General features: G+C 42.7%; 1 protein-coding gene across 1 annotated transcript in view; it reads right to left on the bottom strand.

Annotated features, from left to right (window-relative positions):
* Nucleotides 1-20,230, bottom strand: part of LOC306943866 (collagen alpha-1(XI) chain-like) — a 126,769-nt gene that overhangs the window by 39,421 nt on the left and 67,118 nt on the right. The window contains exons 25-40 of the mRNA XM_079530377.1: nucleotides 20,171-20,224; nucleotides 19,795-19,839; nucleotides 19,538-19,591; nucleotides 18,878-18,922; nucleotides 17,027-17,080; nucleotides 15,945-16,052; nucleotides 14,764-14,817; nucleotides 8,055-8,108; nucleotides 7,484-7,528; nucleotides 6,709-6,762; nucleotides 5,694-5,738; nucleotides 5,155-5,208; nucleotides 4,885-4,938; nucleotides 3,586-3,639; nucleotides 2,950-3,057; nucleotides 1,387-1,476 (exon numbers count right to left, since the gene is read on the bottom strand). Of these exons, the coding sequence (XP_079386503.1) occupies nucleotides 1,387-1,476; nucleotides 2,950-3,057; nucleotides 3,586-3,639; nucleotides 4,885-4,938; nucleotides 5,155-5,208; nucleotides 5,694-5,738; nucleotides 6,709-6,762; nucleotides 7,484-7,528; nucleotides 8,055-8,108; nucleotides 14,764-14,817; nucleotides 15,945-16,052; nucleotides 17,027-17,080; nucleotides 18,878-18,922; nucleotides 19,538-19,591; nucleotides 19,795-19,839; nucleotides 20,171-20,224 (972 nt within the window). The remainder of the gene's footprint in view (nucleotides 1-1,386; nucleotides 1,477-2,949; nucleotides 3,058-3,585; nucleotides 3,640-4,884; nucleotides 4,939-5,154; nucleotides 5,209-5,693; nucleotides 5,739-6,708; nucleotides 6,763-7,483; nucleotides 7,529-8,054; nucleotides 8,109-14,763; nucleotides 14,818-15,944; nucleotides 16,053-17,026; nucleotides 17,081-18,877; nucleotides 18,923-19,537; nucleotides 19,592-19,794; nucleotides 19,840-20,170; nucleotides 20,225-20,230) is intronic.

The following is a 20,230-nucleotide window of genomic DNA, read 5'->3' as shown; positions in this document are numbered from 1 at the left end:
CATGTTGCGCCCCCGCCATGTTATGGGCTTGAGTGCAGTTGGTTTCTGACGAACATCAAGATTAATTTGTCTTTCCGTGCATTTCTAGTGTTTTGCTATGTTATGTCAATACAGTATGTTAATACTGTATGTCACGCCTAAATAACATAAGTTAGCTAAATAACGAAGTAGTTGGTGTCAAAATAAAATCCAAATCATTAGGCCTACATGACGCCCTTCATACATTTGGAATTCAATGTTCATGTCAGCATGGCGGTTTTGAATATTTCTCTTGTGGCTCAATTGGAGAGGTGGCAACTATGAAAGATTGCTTCGATTTTACAATGCTTTTGGAATGGATACATACCCTAACAGGTCTATATCCCATAAATGAAGACGTCAAGGTAATCATATGACCTTTAAACCCTAGACCGGACATCCATAAGAACAATCACGATATACTAGAGTTCCACATTTAGACACTTTGTAAAATTATAGAGAGATATATATTAATAACACATATGGGGCCATGCCATGGCTTGTTGATTCGTACACGAGTCCTTCTTTTAATGTTAATGTCCATGTGGATGTGTTTTATTTGTTCTAGATTCAAGCCAATGAGTATGCTCAGTAAGCCATATTACCCTAGACATCTTTCAGGTGTGAGGTGTCATCACCGTCATTAATGATGATCGATCACCTGGTATTGCGACTGCCTCTCCTTTTCACACTGATAAAGGGTGGATAGCCGAAACGTTTGTCATCCGTGTCAATATGAGGCATATGGAACAATGAAAATGATGGACTTTTCTTTCTGAGTGCCATCCTCCATGGTTTGATCTGCTGATCTGCTTGAACATTTTTGACGGTGAAAGTGGTTAAGTGTACCCGTGTTAAAAAGTATTTTAACACAAGCTTGTGACTAGTAAGTAATAACTACATTGGATTTTTTGGATCACACCGCTAGAGAGACTCTCATAACTTTCAGTGTGGCGCTCAGCCAAGATGGCATTTGGTTCAACAGCAGGTAGTTGGTTTGGTAATTGAGGTTTGGGAGCCGTGTTGTACTTGGCAGTGCTTGTTCTCGGGATGTGAGATGACACACACAGGTGCCTGCTTGTGTGAACATGTGCGTGCATGTTTGTGTGTGAGTTTGTGCATGTGCTCATCTGTATAAATGCCTCCTGAGTGTGTCTGTATATGTACTGTAGTATACCTGACCTGTGTGTCGGTATCTGTGATTATACAACCTCCCAACTGCAACGCTGTTTTCAGCGTGACACCGCAGTGCACAACTAAGTATAAAACGGGCTTTACGATGGCTTGTGGTAGACCTCTGACTCCTGCGTGTCTGTGTACTCTACTATTGTGTACCCGTTTGCGCTTGTGTCTATGTTTTGGTCTTACCATGGCCCCTGGAAGTCCTCTCACTCCTGGGAAGCCCCTCAGCCCGGCGGGGCCCACCTTCCCAGAAATACCCATTGGACCTGGGTCACCCTGCAGACAGAGACGCACAACAACATCAGCTTATCAGACATCAAAGCAGGTGATCAATAAACGGAAAACCACTCTCGGTTTAAAGAACTGACTGCTACTAATGCTGTACAACGTGGCACAGAATATTAATGTTGTGTGGAACGCATTCGGCCCAACTGAGATAATGGGGTGAAAGCCATGCCTTCATCGCTGTCATAACAGTAGTAGAGTAATGTACAGATTTGGGAGTTTTCTAGTAGAGTATGTTATCCGTGTTATTTCACCATCTTTGGGTGAGATCGGGCTCTTCAAGCATACCTCATCAAAAGGTAGCTCTAGACTTATGCTTTATTAGGCATGTAAGTTTATTGATTTCCTTTTTCTTGAATGACCTTTTTTTGAACCACTATTTTTTGGAATAGTATATTTTTGAATTACCTTGCAAGAAGAAGAGGAAAGTTCAACTTTTTTTTTTACTGATGTTTATGGTGAGACTGTAGTAGCAAAAAGCTATACAGGCCTCTTCAGGTTGCCTGACCTATTGATTTGGCCGGTATAGCTTTAAAACGGCAGTTCGCTATATGTTCTGAATTTGGTGTGAATTACACATGTGCACATGCATGTCACATTCATTCATGTTTTGGACTCTTTGGAGTGAGCTCAGTGACTAGCCATGGTATACTTGATTTTTCAAAGCAAAAGCTTTGAAAAAGAGGTTTGTTTAGTGAACAATCAGTACAATTCATCATATTATGGAGGCAATAGCAGCAAATGACTGAGCAGAAATAACAAATAAAGAAGAGATTACCATTATATTAGGGTGTGACAGGGTTAATCGAATGGTTTCAACAGAAAACATTTTGAATGCACCAATTATACCACTAGGCTACATAGGTTCAAGAGTGGAAAAGGCCAGATCATTAACAGTGGCAAAGCGCCATAGTGATTACATTTCTCATACGCAACTTGCTCTGTTTGGCTGTGAAAACAAAAAGCCAAGACCTCCTGTCAGCTTCTGTATTGATTTGTTAACTTTTGGTCTCCTGGCTAAAAAGAGTATTTTTTTAGAGTTGTGTTTAAGTATTATTTTCCAAATTAAAACATCATAACTGTACTTCACAGTAATGCACCGAGAGATGGTAGCTGCTCAAATTAAATGCATATATACTGTAACCGGATCTCATGATAACATATATCTTTTTGGCTTGTATTGCAGTTATTCTCAAAACAAGTATACTGGACATTGTGGACAGTATGTATAAAACATGCTAAATCCAATTAGTAAAACAGAATGCAGAAAGCACAGGGGAACACACCAACAAAGCACACTGATGCAATAACCACCACACAGTAAAATCCTCAATGGAAATTGAACTCGGAGAGGGTACAAAATGTGTGCCATTTGTACATTCGCAGAGTTACAGTACAAATGGATAAATTAACAGTGAGGATTGCATTACAGGCACACGGACACAAACACAGAAAGCCGTTTACCTTTCCTCCCTCTTTTCCTGCAGCTCCAGGGAGACCTTGCTCACCAGGGGGACCGGGGGACCCGGGGTGACCTCTCTCTCCGCTGGGTCCCGTCTCTCCGGTAGGACCCTGTCAGGTACAGCACAGAGACATGTTGTCAGCATCGATGAATGACCCCCTAAGCAAATGTAGTAGGTCTGGCTAACAACTGATCAAATGTAGTAGGTCTGACTAACATCTGATATATCAAATGTGATACGGGTTGTGCAGTCATGTTTACAGTACTATGGCTCTGTAGGAGGCTAGCTGGTACAGTATATCTGGAGATAATCTCACAAATCGCCAACCTTTGTATGTCAGTCAGTAGGCTAACTTAGTATGGTACCTCCATGTTTTCTGAAATATTTCACTTAAATGCTACTCAATAGGGTTCAGATTGGGCTGAAACCTTGAACAAATGTGGAGTCATCATATGTCATAGATGTGTCATAGACATCTGATTTCATATAGATCACATCAGATCCACATGATTACATTTTTACCACAGTGGGGTTCCAGTGCTTCAGTAAAGGCTGGACCTTCTCTTATGTCACTACATAACAGCTAAACCACTCAGAGAAGACACTAGGTAGGAGCAGTAGAAGAGATGCAATCTACCTGAGGTCCAACCACACCTCCAGGTCCTGGGGGTCCAGTCTTTCCTTGGAAGCCCTGAAGAGAAGAAAAAACACACACATGGGAATTACTGTATGATCACCATTTACATCACATAAAAGTCAGTAATATATTGTCACTGTCGAGCGCAAACCTCCTATCTCCGTTTGTGTTGATTTAATACATCAGTGTTATTGAACACCATTTACGTCTGTGTGTGGGTTTAACAAATATTAAACCAATTAAAAGTATTAAAATTTGCTTCTGACTAAGTCTCCTAACTAGGATCCTCAAACTGTCGGTCAAACCACCTAACTCCTAGTCAGTTTGTTATTTTTATTAACTAACTATATCCCCAATCACTGGTCAAAAACTCCACTTGAGCTGGATTTGGGCAAAGCCATGGTAAGGACACGTGAAAGTATCTGACAATGTATAAAATCACAATACCAACGTTGTGTTTTAAAAACTTTTTCTTTTTCATTTCCGAAAAAGTTAATATTTTGGACACATTGGTTTCTGCCCGACAGCAGAGATATAAAACAGTGTATGTCCCTATGATCCTGTACACAGCTAGTGAAGTTGAGAGTTGAGAACCCAGGGCTTTTGCCATCTGTTCCTGCTGCAAACGTTGGAGATAAACAATGCAATCACCCTTCCTCAAGGCCAGGGTGATTCAACAGTAGGCGCTAATTGTCAGTATATATATATATCTCAGCTTCTATTCTTTAGAGATGTTGAGACTCTGCCCGTGTATTCATTAAAACTTGAACGTCCAACATAGTAAAAATGCTTTGTGTTCAGCGTGTACATGGAACCACATGGACCCAATGGTTCCATTTGTACACTCTTATGAATTAAATTAAAGCTCTAGCGCCACAAAAAAAGGAGGAAAAAAAAGGAGTAACGCAGAAAGCTGTGGCCTAGAATGATGTTACCATAGGTGCGCGTCGCTGTTTGATGACATTGCACAGAGTGGTCCTAAAGGGCAAAAGAGGTTGCTGAAAATGTACCTGAATAATGCTTTATATATTTACTCTACAATATGTGAAGACATTGAGGGCGGGATAATAAGCCTAGAACCTTGGCAGAGTACTTATGAGTAGTCTGTGGAAGTGTGGAAGCAAGTGCAGTGCTGGTAAGCTTGGCGCTAGCAACCAGACACCACGTCGACCCTATTTTGATTCTGGTAGTGGGATGTGTTGATATGACTGTGTATTCACACACTAACACCAGTCCAGCATTCTCTCCATGCCCCGGGGCCAATGCCCGTAGGATGATAAAAAAGGTTGCACCACTCACTGTCTCTCCTCTCTGCCCTGGGTGTCCAGGCAGTCCGTCCTTCCCTGGTGGTCCCTGGAGCGTGAACACATGCACGCACACGCACACGCACACACACACACACACACACACACACACACACACACACACACACACACACACACACACACACACACACACACACACACACAAGCACACATCATGTCAACAGGACGTACTCATCAATGTTTCACATGTTGTGAAGGAAGTGCTGACACCTGCTTGGTGAACAGGTCCACTGGAGATACTCACGTTGGGTCCTTTGGGTCCGGGGAAACCGACTGGGCCTTGAGGCCCTTGGGGTCCCTTGAGGAAACAAAAGATAGTTTGAAATACATCATTAGAATACAAATACTGAACATTAACGCTTAGCATTTTAACAAGTAATACTGGAAGACTGAGTGCCCTGGCCCTGGCCCTGGTACACTGTTTAATGGAAGAGGGAGCAATTTGGTTTTTCCAGAAGAAAATACCTTATACCTCAGATGACCTCTGCAACAAATGTAGAAGTGCAGAACTATGGGCCAATAAATTATTACTAGCCCTAGAAAACCCAACAAATCCTAGGCTTGCCTTTCCCCAAAACCATAATTATGTAGAAAAGTAAGTCATTTCTTATCCTATGTTCGTCTTCATATCACAAAAGGGCAATATTCCCTAACAAAGATAGCAATGCATTATTGCGAGTCAGCAAAACAGCGTTATACACTATGAGTGTGAAGTAATTTCATTTTAAAACAAAGTAACGGTACAACGGCATGACTCATAATGATAGACCGTGTGGTACTCACTCTCTCGCCGGGCCCACCAGGAGGTCCATCATTGCCTGAAGTTCCCTGGAGAAAGAGAGGACGTTCATGCATTATGGACACGTTATCAGGTAGGAGATGATGAAGACGCCTTGACTTCCCCATGGGGGGTGATGATGAATGTTCATCTCACATCTTCTCTTTCTTGTTCTAAGAGAGAGCTATACTGTATGACTGCAGTGTAGTGATAGTCTTTACCAATATGGACATAAAGCCCTTTTTGTAACTATACCTTTCAAGATGGGAAGCTTTTTTGGGGTAGTTGTTTAGTCACATATTAGTCATGTGAAAAGTTTTAGTTTTAGTTTTAGTTGATTTTGTCGACAAAAAATTATTTTGGGGGTCCTTGATGGCGTCGTAATGGCTGATTTTACATTAACACTTCGTCTAGTTTTTATTTGTTGATGAAATTATATATTAATCATTTCGACTATATATAGTTTTAATCATCATAGCGTAGTTTTTATTTAGTTATCGTCAGTGAAAAAAGGTAGTCGACGAACATTGTCATAGTTTTAGTCAACAAAATGAAAACTGGGGTGCTGTTGACAGTCAACAGAGCTACTGCATTTTGAGCAGGTGTGGTCGCTTTGTTTGTCTTCAGATGTGACAAAGGGAACTTAATTATCCTTCATGAGAATTGATGTCAGTGTCATAAAACAGTTAGGACAGCCTCATCCAAATGATTAGAAACAGAAATACAGTCTGATATCTGGCATTTGATATATTATCCAGGCAACATAGACAATTTATGTCAGTGACTGATTTGTTTCTGTTTTGACCTGTTTTGCTTTGCTTTGCAGGGTTTTTTTCTGGCTAATTACGTACGTGTATCGGGGGTATTTCCAATCTGGACGTGGAAGTGCATAACAACAGCAGTCTAACTTCAATATGAGATTTGAGATCACTTGTATTCAAAGCCTTGAACCTTGAACCTCGTACGGAGTAGTATCGGAACCTCTGTATTGTTGTACAGTTCAGTGAAATGTGGACTCACCTTTGCACCAGGTTTTCCTGTGGGTCCTCTGGCACCGCGCCCACCACGTGGACCCTGTATATGACACAATACGCATGTTATATATCGTTGCTGTCGGGCAAGAACCTCTCGTCTCCATATCCTAACTTTTTGCCCTTTTTCATAAATGAATGAAATCATACTACAGTGTCATAGAAAAGCATCAGAAGTAGCAGATCCACGATCTGATACTTTTGATTTGAATTTGAATCCTGATTCCTGAAAGGTAACAGTTTCGGACAAATGAGGTTCCCCCTGACAGAGACGATATGCTGCATATGACGATATGCAGCATATGACGATATGCAGCATATGACGATATGCAGCATATGACGATATGCTGCATATGACGATATGCAGCATATGACGATATGCTGCATATGACGATATGCTGCATATGACGATATGCTACATATGACGATATGCAGCGATGCAACCATTAATACCAGAGAATAATTCATCATATTATTACTAATTTCAGCACAATTCTGCAAAATCTGATTAGAACTATTCTGTAAGAATTGACAATTAAAGCCCCCCCCCTGCATTGCTTTACACCAAATCCCATCCCCAGAACACAAACTCCACACCCCAGAAAACACAGAACCATAAAATGTAAAGAGCTAACTAGTTGCAGTAAAACCCACTGTAAAATCCAGAGTGTGCATTTAAATGAAGCCTCGGGAGTTTTGCAGTACCTACTAACACCGCATGATTTATTGATGTGAAAAGCTTTCGTCTGGGTTATATCTCTTACCGTTGGGCCTCGTTGGCCTCTGGGACCAGCCTTCCCGGCAATTCCCTGAGAAACAAAGAAAACGGTCTTTTAGTTGAAAAGGAAACAGGGAAAAAAATCTCACCTCGTGAGAATACTACAAACACATTTTCTCTTTTCAGAGGTTTAGGCTGAGGGGCCTTTCATTTATAACAAACACACGGAGGGTATCTGAGTCAGGGAGGAAACAGCCGGCTGGAGGAGGACGGGGTGATGGGGGGGGGGGGGGGGGGGTGTTTAAAAATAAATAATCAAAGTGCCATGTAAGCAGTTACCCGGAGGCCCCTGAACCACCTGTCAGTTGTGACGTGTTGGGTCCAGGGGTGCCTGCCTCTCAACGTCTGTCTGAAAGACACCAGCACAGCTTGTCTCCTCACCAACTGTACACTCTACCCTCCTCCTCCTCCTCGCATTCCTCCATCAACAGGTCCCCTCCACTCCCCTCTCCTCTCCTGCAATGAGGCTTCCTCTGACCTCAATACTAGAGGCAGAGGTCTGCCTGAGACGTGTCCTATACAGGCGAGAGAGGGGAAGGAAATGAAATGGGACTCACCCTTGCTCCCTTCTCTCCATTTGCTCCTGGGAAGCCGTTGAAGCCGCCGGAACCCTGCAAGAAAGTTGAAAAAGAGCGGGATATTATGTTAAGAGAGCTGTCATGGGCTGGGGGAAAGCAAGTGCATCGCATCATTTCTGTCCAATATCATCATGTCAGCTGCTGCAAAGAGTCACGGGGGTGAAACGCCCCTCTGCACAATCGATGAGCAAGATTAATTAATGACGAAATTGAGAGAACTCCGAGTCCTACCACACGGCTGGTACAGTTGGCTCACAATTTTCAAATGATTCTGCCTGATAGTCTATACATTGGGAGCTCTAAAAATGAGTACAAAATAAAGCAGATGCACCGGCTCCCCCTTTTGTTTGTGCAGTCGTGTGTATAAGTCCTACTGGAAACCAAATGAGCTGAAGCCTAGCAAACTAGTTGCTTAGCAGACATGGACATTAATAAATATATTTCCTCAGCATGATTGGTCGAACACCCTTCTGATCTGAACAGCAGATGTCAGCTTCCTGTTCTCAACTTGTACGGGGCAGAATTGCAGATTCTCTGTAGTATTCGGAGATCATGGAATAGATAGTGAGGCTTGAGGGACTAGGTTTGCATGGACACCCTGTTTCCCAACCAAATGAACCCAAACGGACGGTCTTCGCCCAGGGACCTTTCAGAGTGGTTCCTTGACACATAGACGGACAGCGATGGCATAAGCTTGTTAGCACAGTTAGGGAAGCAAAGTTGGCCGATCAATTTGACAGTCTGAGCAAATAAAGACAATGGGTTGGAAAACAACAGATCCACTTTGATACCCATCAGCAATTACAGACCGCTGGGTGTTATACGGGCTGCCCTCTGATAGGGACTAGACTGCCAGTCAGACACAAAGGTCTGACTGAAGTGCAATCACTGTTAGACGGATAAAAGAGTAGTACAAAGCAAGCAGCTTACCGGACCAGCCTCAGCTTTACGCAGCGTTAGTAAGGAGAAAAGAAGTATAAGCAAAAAAAGACTCAACTTGAAGCATTTGCAAAAGAAATTACGGTAACGGTGGCTTTGTGAGTGCACGGCAACAGTGACAAGTTTTGAGGTTTCAACTTGCGTATGCCTGTATGTGTGCACATGCCTGTCGGCATGTGATGGGGCGAGTGCGCATGTACTGTACATGCCTACGTACCTGTCACATTCACCGACCTGTACTGTACTGTACTGTACTGTACATATTGTCATGTGGTCATGCATTTAACCACTTAAACCTGAATTATACTTATGGTGTAATTCAGGTATATATGATGGTCAGACAAATAGTAAACAGACAGACAGACAGACAGACAGACAGACAGACAGACAGACAGACAGACAGACAGACAGACAGACAGACAGACAGACAGACAGACAGACAGTGTTCCATGGGAGCAAGGCCACCACCATATCACTATGCTAGTGTGGTCAAAATAACAAGAAGCAAGCAGGGAAACACAGCTGAGAGAAGGAAGCTGAGGAAGCTGCTTAATTGGTTTTTCACACAGTGCTGCGGTTATGGAAAACTGAACTGCACGCCATCACTGGACAAGCCTGAGTTGAGCCACAGCGATAAGACAGCCATCCAGAGCTAATGCAAATGACTCCTGGAATTAACACAGACGGGGGAACGTGATTAACAGACACCGATAGAGCGCAGGGGGCTCATAAACCCCCCCTGGACGGAGCAGGCCCACCTGGAGATGGCTAGGGAGGTTTTTTTTTAATGCTGTGCCTTCTTGCTCACATCAAGCCAAGCAGTAAGTTACACATCTATCATTTCGATGGCACGTTTTCATTGGAATTCAGTTCACATAACAGAAGTGAAGGACTGCTTTTTTCCCCCAGGCATGCAAAGGCAGCGAATCGCAATTACTGGTGTGGTTACCCAGCATCTTTCTGCAAACAAACACCAGAATATCTTGGAAAATGATCTTAAATACTTAAAAACACACATGCACGCAAACACTCACGCAAACACTCACTCACGCACGCACGCGTGTGCGTGAGTGCGTGCGTGCGTGCGTGCGTGCGTGCGTGCGTGCGTGCGTGCGTGCGTGCGTGCGCACACGCGCACACGCACACGCACACACACACACACACACTCTCTCTCTCTCTTTCTCTCTCTGTATGTATGTATGTATGTCTGTCTGTGCACTCATCTCCCATGAGCACCTTGTTTTGCAAGGTGGAAAATAGAGTGGACGATTACCCTTTCACTAAACAAGTGAAACTTGTGTAATTTCACTGACGTGCAAAGAGAGTTGACTCTTTGGTGACTCCTAAGGGTTCTACTACTTTCAGAGTTCCACTAAGACCCAGGAAGTGCCGGCAAGACAAAACTTTACAATGGAAAACGGTACAAAGAAGTACTTTGTGCCGCTTCCTTTGTAAAGTTTGTCTGAAGTAGGTCCCTTGTCCTCATTCAGTCTACCCCTCTGGACTGAAATCCCGCTGACACACTGTATCCTCTTCTAGACTTAGCGGGGACACAGACTGGCTTATCTGGACACGTGTGCACCTGACCCGTCTAACTGATGTGCCAAGCCGTGTGCCAGCGCTGCCAGTGGCAGAGAGGACAGAGCAGCTGTGACAGCACATCTTGATGGAAGTGGAAGCAGCAGTGATTAGACGCTACAGCAAGACTACTAAATAGTGTCTAGACGGAGGCAAGGAGGTAGGAAAACCTGATGTCTCTAGCAGATGGTGGGTGACCCAGCCTGTGGTGCCACCTGGGCCGGAATACTGCGCACGGTAAACTCCCCTGGGTGTTAGTTTAACTCTGGGAGTGGACAAATGTGTCCATTTGTTTATGTTTATACATGTTTATACACACTCAGTGTATAAATAGTTAAAATGTATATTATTAACCCTGAGGTGTATGTGGGTGTATGATAAGCGAGCTGATGGTGCGTGTCTGTGTGCAAAGAGAATCTGCAGATATCAGGCAAAAGAAAATGTGTTCTTAAAGGCAGAGTATCACGCTGGCATCTACTTTGTCTGAGTTGAATTATGACAAAGTTGTGATAATAATCGAAAATGCAACTATAAGGCTCTATACAGCCTGTTCAATGCTGTGTGAAGTCGGGGGGGGGTAGTGGCCACTACTCTGAAAAATCCCTCCCACCGCGTCGGAGAGGGCCGAGCCAAAACAGCGTGTCATCGATAGTATGTCCCCTACGTCATCCCATTGGATCCCATGTTAAAAGCCCCTTGGGATTGCACTATTTTAGCGTCTTCATAATGAAATAAATAAATAACCATTTTTTTCATATCGATACGGAAACAGAGCTTGTACTGGCGTGGGGGCGTGTCCATCGCAACCAGGCTGTTCCAGCCAGCGGACTCACGGCGGATCAGCTTGCCCACGATGAGTGCTGTTCTCTGGGTGTAACTAGTGAAATGACTCGGTGTCTTATGGAGCGTTTTTTCTCTCCGTATCTCACCTGTCTATTCTGTGTTTGTGTGTGGCTGGAACAACAGTGACACTACATTCGATTAATAGTGGACAGGACAGGTAGAGGTAGACTATTAGCCTATATATATATATATGTTTTTAATTTCATTTTTAATCGAATGAGAGTTAGCGAAAGAAAAACTTTACGCCATGCAGCACGCAGACTGCAGTGACAGCCTGATTCGCGACGGTCGGACAGCAGGGCACAATGTGTGACAATGATGATGATGATGACATGACGTTTGTTTTCTGTCTGCTGCTCGACGAAAAGCAGAATAAAATACAGAATGGTATCGCAGACTGTTACTGTTTTATTGACGTGACATCATGATCCAAACGGAGGATTGTGTGAAGTGGGCTACTGTCACCCCCGCGGCCGGTTGTGTGTTGAAGGATGATCAACGAACGCTGATCATCAGCGCAGCCAAAGTGAATCGATCATTGTGGAAGAGGCAGAAGGGAAAAAAAGAGATTTGATCGTGCCTCCCCCTAGCTGCTTTAGGCTTTATTTCTTCTACTACATAGCCGCAGCTATTATAGCCAAGAAACAAAACGTTTGCAAAACATTACGCATCAATTTATATGCCTAAACAAGCTTGATACAACGCTGTCACTTCCGAGAAATTAGATAATTCCGAGCAGAATAATTATAAATAATGTAGCCTAAACATACAACATAAATATTCTTGTTGCATCAAACTCAAAGCATCGCTAGGCTATATTAATTACATGCACAAAGTTATTCTGCCTGTTTTTTTCCTGTACATTTTCCAGCCATGCAGAGACCAACCGTGGCAACCAATCATCATCAAAGTGTTATGTTGATTTTCCTGTCGATCTGAATATTAATTGATTTACACCACAGCCTAACCCCCTAACCCTCTAAACCAGAATATATTTATGACTGAGCTGTCATCGTTTCCTGATGAATTGAAAATGGAGAACCTTGATGTAGTCTTAGTGCTTTTTCTGGTTTTAACCTCAGAGCAGTTTTTGTATTGACCTGTACCTTCTAACCGTACCCATTCTGTGAATAAAAATGTCAATCAATCTTGACCTGAACATTGTCCATACCAAAGGCGTGTGTGAAAGCGGAGCTGTGTTCACATAATATTTCTGACGTCATCGACATGGTGAAATGGCACCATCTACTGGCTAACTATACTTTGGACTTACTGCAACTGCAACTGTGCCTAAATATTTTATTTTTTCTAAATCGTTTTTTTAACTGGACATCCTTAGGGGTTTTTTGATAGATATGCATCGTTATTTTTTAAAGTTAATTTCCCTGCTTCCCACCCTTTAAAGGCCCAACCCACAAGTCCAAAACAGCATCATTATTCCACCTTTGACTTTGAAAGAGGAACTGTGCTTGCAGGGTGCTCAGGTGGGTAAAGGTAGAGATCCTGCCCACCACCGCAGAGGGCCCTATTTTTGTCAATGCCTTAGCAGCCCTTATCCCTGAACTTCTTTGCCTTTAACTTTGCCTGACTAGTGTTTACCCATGAAAAGTAGTCATTACTGACGTGATTGGCTGCAGCGCAGCCAATGCAACGCCACAACAAAACGCAGTCATTGAACCGTGCATGCACAGAATCAATGTATATAATGTATCGTGATTCGTGTTGAGTCTCCATGTAACACCGCTGCACTGCGGGGAAGGGCCAGCGCTACTAGCAGCCTGTACAGCCAGCAGCAGCAAGAGACAACGGCGTGTGCCTGCAGAATACGCTCCAAATTAATTCATATGCCTAGTTCGGTCTCCAAAGCCCGACAATACACATCCAAATGGACTCGCCCAAGGTGAAATAATAGGGGAACAAAGGAGACGGTGCCTCTTTCACCTGACACATTATTACTATGTAATCATTTGTTGTTGTTTTTTTTTTACTATTTTGAAAAACATTTTAAAATTGTTCACCTAGCCGATCTACATCGACACGTTGTGAGTTTGTAGATTGGCCATTTGAACTATTTTAAAAGGTTTTTTAAAATAGTAAAAAATGGCAAATAAGTTTATGGATAAGGGGTAAGGTGTGGCGCAAGATATAGCCCTATAGGTTTTTATCTCCCATTGGCTTAGAGGCGCTAAAGGCAGCCAATCATGAAAAAGTGTCCACTAGGCCCTCACTAGTCTCAACATCAACAGTATAGCCAGGTTGCACCTGGCTCAAAAAAGGCAAAGAAGTTTAGGGAATATAAGGCACCAACGAACATAGGGCCCGGAGTTCAAATCCTTCACTGTGCGTCTAGCATGGCCAGGCATCCCAACCAACCCCTTTGGCTGTGTTCCTTCCAACTTCCAGGGTGGGAACTAAGCCAGGTGAGGATCGGGTGATCTCTGTTGCTGCACTATAGCTCCTCCTACAGGTTGTTCAGGGTGCCTGTTCAGTGGGGAGCTGAACTCAGACAAATAGCATGTTCCTCCACACGCATTACAATACAGTCATTAGTATGAGTCAGGTCGGTGAAGAGAACCAGATTTGCGGCGTCACGTGTATCGGAGGAGACACGTACTCGCCTGCACCCTCCCTAAAAGCAACCCGTAGCGGTCAGCAGCATCATGAACTACAGTACAGGGGGACTTGGGATTTGACAGAATGAGTACCCTAAATCAGCAGAAAATAGGAAATAAAATATAAAAAAGGCAATAAACTCTTGTTTCTGAGTGGTGTTGTGGAATATTCCCTCGAGTATCCACCATGAGTCACGAAGCAGTAACGGGATGTGATGATTCACTGACTCGAACCGAGGCTTAAGGTTTAAGATACGGCTATAGTACATGGATTCAGACTTGGGCAAGATGAGTTGGGAGCAAATCCCAGAAAGATCAATGCAGGCTTCAGTGTTTCAGTGAAGCATGTTATGACGAGTATCGTTTATTTGGGGGGTTTTGTAAAGTTTTATAATAGCCATTGTTGTTCCGTTTGCATTGTGTTTCTCTGCCTGTGTTGTCAGTCATCAATATGCATTGAGGTGCATATCGATTAGAGTCAGTCTCACAGGGCGAGATGCACACCCCTAGGGCAGCAGTTCCACATGGTATGCTGTTGTGATACTTTAAATGACAGCGGGGTTTAAATGTGCATGGGTGAGAAGACACACGCACGCACGCACGCACGCACGCACGCAAGCATGCTTGCAATCGGTGTATGTACTGTAACCACATGCACAAACATACTGTACATGTAACACACATAGTGTAGATACTTTCATTTTGTGCTCACATACCTTAGGTCCCTGTCTTCCAGGATACCCAGGCAACCCGGGGACACCCAGTTTACCCTAACAGGAGACAGGACAGAAAAAAACACGAGTTAGACATGTGAATTCTCTTTCCATTCCAGAGACCTGTTTTGGCAGCAGTAAAGTGAAACATTTAGATCCTGTGGTCGGTTAGGACCACAACTGGTTGACAAGTGGCATGGCATGAAGCTCAAAGGGTAATATCTCTCCTGGCCAAATAGCACAGCAGCAGTACATTGATGAAATGTGTTCGGGGAACCCTACAGATGACAGAGATGAAAGGAAACGAGTGCTTCTAGACGGAGCATCGGTCTTACACTTAGCTGGTCTTTGTTCTAGCTGCCAAAGCGCAACAGGACCTGATGCTATTAAACTAAAGTGAGCAGAGCACTGCCTATATGTGAACCTGGCTTGGTTACAAAAGGGACGTCGGCAACTCAAACAACACTGTACAGTATTAAAGCATACTCATCACCTGAAGAGCCTTATGCTGATTCAGTGAAAAATCTATAAAAATGCACTTGGTGGATTGCTATGACTCTGAATATTGCACTCTTTATCATTGGCTGCTTGTAACATTGCCAGTCTAGCGATTTGGACATATTCCGCTATTGCTGTCTGTGTAGCAGACAGTGGCTCACAACCTTAGCCTGATGGTCTAATAAAGTCTAATATCTCCCCCGAGTCATAGGGATATCCCTTTGGCTTAGTTGGCTTTCCACACGGGAGACCGGGGTTCGATTCCCGGACGTTACATCTGGATAATAACATCTGGTAACATGTAAAAGTTAACTATTCCTAGCATCCAATTAATTCACAAAGAGTGATAGCAGTATAGTACAGAGTTACACAGTGAAATCCATGAGTGCTAATTTAACTCTGAGAGTCCATTTTAAGTCTCTCAAAATCAAAGTTAACACTCACAAATTAACTGTGTAATATTTGGACTGAAAACCAAAGTTGTGCCGGCCAGCTGTCTAGTTGCGAGAATGACATCTAAAACCAAATCAGAGCCCACATTTCCCATTTCCTGGGGGTATTCTTTATTCTCTTTCTTTTCTTTTATGTCTAACAGGATATGAATCATTGAGGTTATCGAAAAAAGGCACATTTGCTTCAAATAGAAAGCCCTGCAGGCTGTACTTTCATTCATCAGACATGGCTACCTTCTCTCCGGCAGTTCCGATGGGGCCGATCTCACCGTTGGGGCCAGAATTCCCCTTGGGGCCCTCGGGTCCATCCTCTCCTCTGACGCCCAGAACGCCACCCTCACCCTGCCCGCAAAAACAATGAAAGACACGGTTTTGTCAGGTTTGCTTAGTGTATGCACAGTGGTGGAAAAAGTACTCGCATTTTTTACTTAAATAAAAGTATCAATACTGCAATATAGAAATGCTGTTCTCTTTCAGTAAAAGTCCAGAATTCAAAATGTACTTGAGTAAAAGTACAAAAGAATTGGCATCAAAATGTACCACAATTATGAAGAATGTCCCATTGCAAGTTTTCAAATGTGTAAAAAATATTTAAAAAATACCAGATCTACAAGCGCACAATGCACATCGCTATTTTCAAATGGCTGAAATGTATAGAGCTGAAGTTGTTAATCTATGTTCTGTAATAATAATCAAAATCTACAAAGTAACTATTAACTAAAGTTTTCAAATAAATATAGTGGAGTAAAAGTACAATATTTGGATCAAAGATGTAGTGGAGTAGAAGTAAACGTACGTAAAATACAAAACAAAATAAAAATTTTACTTAAGTACAGTACTTTGTTACTTAAATGTACTTAGTTACTTTCTACCACTGTTTATGCATAATCAGTATTCTAATGGCCGCCGACCAATTTTGGCCTGTGGACATGTGCTGTGTTCTATTCAAATTAGATGTTGCCTTTCGTTAGATTTGTTTCACTTTCAGTTCAGCTCCACTCAACTATAATGATTATTTATTTATTATATTTCACATAAAGGGGAAATTGTCATGCAGGATTTACACAGATACAATGAACTAAATAAACAAACAAACAAACACACACACACGCGCACACGCACACACACACACACACACACACACACACACACACACACACACACACACACACACACACCGCACAACAAATACTATGTCATCAAACATGAGTCAATAAGACCAGCCATGGAATAAATCCTTTGTCTAGGACTCAATAAGACCAGCCATGGAATAAATCCTTTGTCTAAGAACTCAAGACGATTAAAAAAAGACCTGCCTTGTCCCCCGTGAGACCCATGTCACCTTTGAAGCCGGGGAATCCATCTTCTCCCTATAGAATGAAGCAAAAACACATCAGTACCCGTTCCACCTGATGAAAGAACCTGAAGGTCTCAGGCAATACCGCTGATACATGCCAGGGGAAATTGTCAAACTTGAAAAGAAGTTCTTTACAAAAAGAAAAATATATATTTTATATGGGAAACGAACTGAATTTCTTCCGTATTGCACCTCTGTAACGTCATATTAAGTTTCACAAAAGTGAAGACAGACAGAGTGATATGAGGTCTGATGCCGCAAAATAGTTGTCTGTTTAGCCATTATGAAGAATTATTTGAATGATTTATGTCAATGGAACCAAATGTGAACTAAAGTAAACTAAACAAAAACAAAGAAAACACACACACACACACATGCAGTAGTAAACGCCTTTAAAGTATGTGGGTGCACTCCTCAGGAAGGCTAGGTACTGACACCTGGTGGCCAAACAAATGAACTAAACTTTGTACAAGTTAAGTAGTTCAGAATGTGCTTCTTCTGGCATCTGCTGGGCAAAAGTCAGAGTGCAGTTTCCTAAGTCTTACAGGGCTGTGTTCCATGAGGGACTACAGTGCACGCACATGTCTTCTAAGTTAATGTATGATATACTGACGTTAATCTGTCTCATACTTCATTTTAAACATGTAGTGCTGTGATTTTTGTACTTTTTCTGTTTTGTATGTGTCTATGGAAATAACATTACTCTAATAGACCCCCAGGTGTGGTTATTCAAATATGTCTTCCCTGTGTATATCAAGCCCCCAGGGAGGCTCTCCAGCGCTGAGCTCTACTGGTCAGAGTTGAGAATGCAAGCGGGCCCATGCATTTAGCATGAGGAAAGGAAACCCTGTGCAGCTCGGGTTTAACATTGAGCACTTCCGCATTTTGGACACCAAATTTTGGTGTCCAAATGCGGAAGTAGACCGTTCTTCCGGGTGCTTCAAAACGCCACTGAGCAACTTCCATCGAAATGAATAGCAGGGGGCGGGGCAGTCCGCCCTCTTCCTGAAAGCTGAAAGCCTTTGAGTCAAAAGGCCCAATCGAAATACACCACATTTTGTGACATCATTACCCTAACCCCTCCCAGCAGCTGTGGGCGAGGCTTAAGTTCAGGTGGGTGGTACTAAGGTGAAAACCAGGTATACTTAATGAACTGGTGGGTGTGGCCACATAAAAACATAATTTTAACACTTTCTGTAAAAAATAAATTTAAATAAATAAATAAAATCTATCTTCCTCCTAGAATAATGATAGTACCTGATTATCATATATATATATATCATATTTAGGGGGGGGGGGATCTCGGCACTATCTTTAAACAAACTTGACAATCCACATGTGTGTACCCACATGGCACTCAAGCATTAGGTGTGTGATCAAATTTGTGTGGTATGTGGAGTGGAACGGCTACAGAAAAATAAAACGGTGATAAATATATTCATCACAATATCTTGCAGTGTATGAAGAGCTTCCTTTTGTTAGTTTTCTTTTTCTTCCGCTGTTGACTGAGGGAGAAGTTGTACGACAGTCAGTGCTGTCAGTGACCCAAGGAAAACAATGGCATTGGACCAACCCCTACTCACACTGGGCTACATAAAAGCCTCATTCCAGCCTAATGCTCTACACTCCATTACATCTCAGCAGTACAAGGCCTTAATAGCTGCCCTGATGGGCCTTTAAGGGAGTTTCCACACACCGGATTCATTTGACGGTTCATCTGGACAGGAATTACAACTATGGAGTGGACAAGGTTTGTCTTTTAGGTGGACAACGACCATTTGTCAGCCGACACGGTGTTGGAGAGCTTTACCTTTTCTCCTTTGCCACCTTTAAGGCCTCGGATGCCCTCTGCGCCCTGGATGAATGAAAAAGCAAAGTCAGACAGGAATTCTGAGGGGGAAGGATGACAGGGAAACATTGTTGATTTCGTCAACTACCTTTTTTCACTGACAAAAAACGAATGAAAAATTAAATGCAAACTAAGCTATGAGGACTAAAACTAAGACTAAATGTATTGACAATTTTGCCAACAAATACAAACTAGACTAAAATGCTAGGGAGGGACTAGTGGAGAAGAGATCCAGTAGAACTAAAAGACAAGTAATTTTGCGCTTGGGTGTTTTGCTCTGAAAATTGCAGATCTACAAGCTCACACTGTGTTGTGCTGCGATGCGTTGTGAGCTTGCAGATCGGCTATTTCCAGAATGCAACAAAGTGTAAAATCTGCCATTACGAAGCCACCAAGGCCCTGCCAAAATACAGTTTTGTCAACAAAATCAACTGTAGATTTAGTTGACTAAAATCACATGATATTTAGACGACTAAAACCAGACTCAAACTAAAACATTTCAGATGACTAAAACTAAATGGATCTTTATTCAAAAGACTATGACTAAAACTACATAAAATGTGCTGTCAAAATCAACACTGCAGGGAAGTCAGAATGGCAGGAAGTATGGGCAGTTGGCACCTTCACACCGCGGGGTCCTGGGTAGCCGATGGTTCCCATAGGACCAGGATGACCCTGGAAGATTAAAAACAAGAAGAACAATGAGCAATGGACTGAACGGACTGATTGATTTGATTTAAAAACATCTTGAAAATAGCAAAGCTAGCTGATCTACAAGCTGAAAGCTAACTATTTGACCTCGGTTTTTCTTTGGATCAGAGTAAATTCCAGCATTAATGATCACGAAAGATAACGCACGTGTGTATGCGTGTACTTACGACTCCACCTTTCTCCCCACCAGGGCCTTCTTTTCCTGGGTGACCCTGTAAGAGAGGTAAACAAGGGGACATTGAGACATTTACCAGATGTTCAGCCAGAAAGCCAGTTATCAAGTTGATCCATGTTATGGAGAGAGACATGTTATGATATCTATATATGAACAACAGGTTGAAGTATAGAGACTGTTATGACTGAACAACAGGTTGATGTATAGAGACTGTTATGACTGAACAACAGGTTGATGTATAGAGACTGTTATGACTGAACAACAGGTTGAAGTATAGAGACTGTTATGACTGAACAACAGGTTGAAGTATAGAGACTGTTATGACTGAACAACAGGTTTAAGGTGAAATAGAGTAGAGCTATACTCACAGGAGGACCATCTGCACCAGCCAGTCCATGCAAACCCTGTTTACCTCCAGGTCCCTAGAG

Source organism: Electrona antarctica, assembly GCF_951216825.1.
Source record: "Electrona antarctica genome assembly, chromosome: 19".
Taxonomy (NCBI): Eukaryota; Metazoa; Chordata; class Actinopteri; order Myctophiformes; family Myctophidae; genus Electrona; species Electrona antarctica.
Note: the sequence above shows the minus strand (reverse complement) of the source record. Positions and strands in the feature narration are given on the sequence as shown.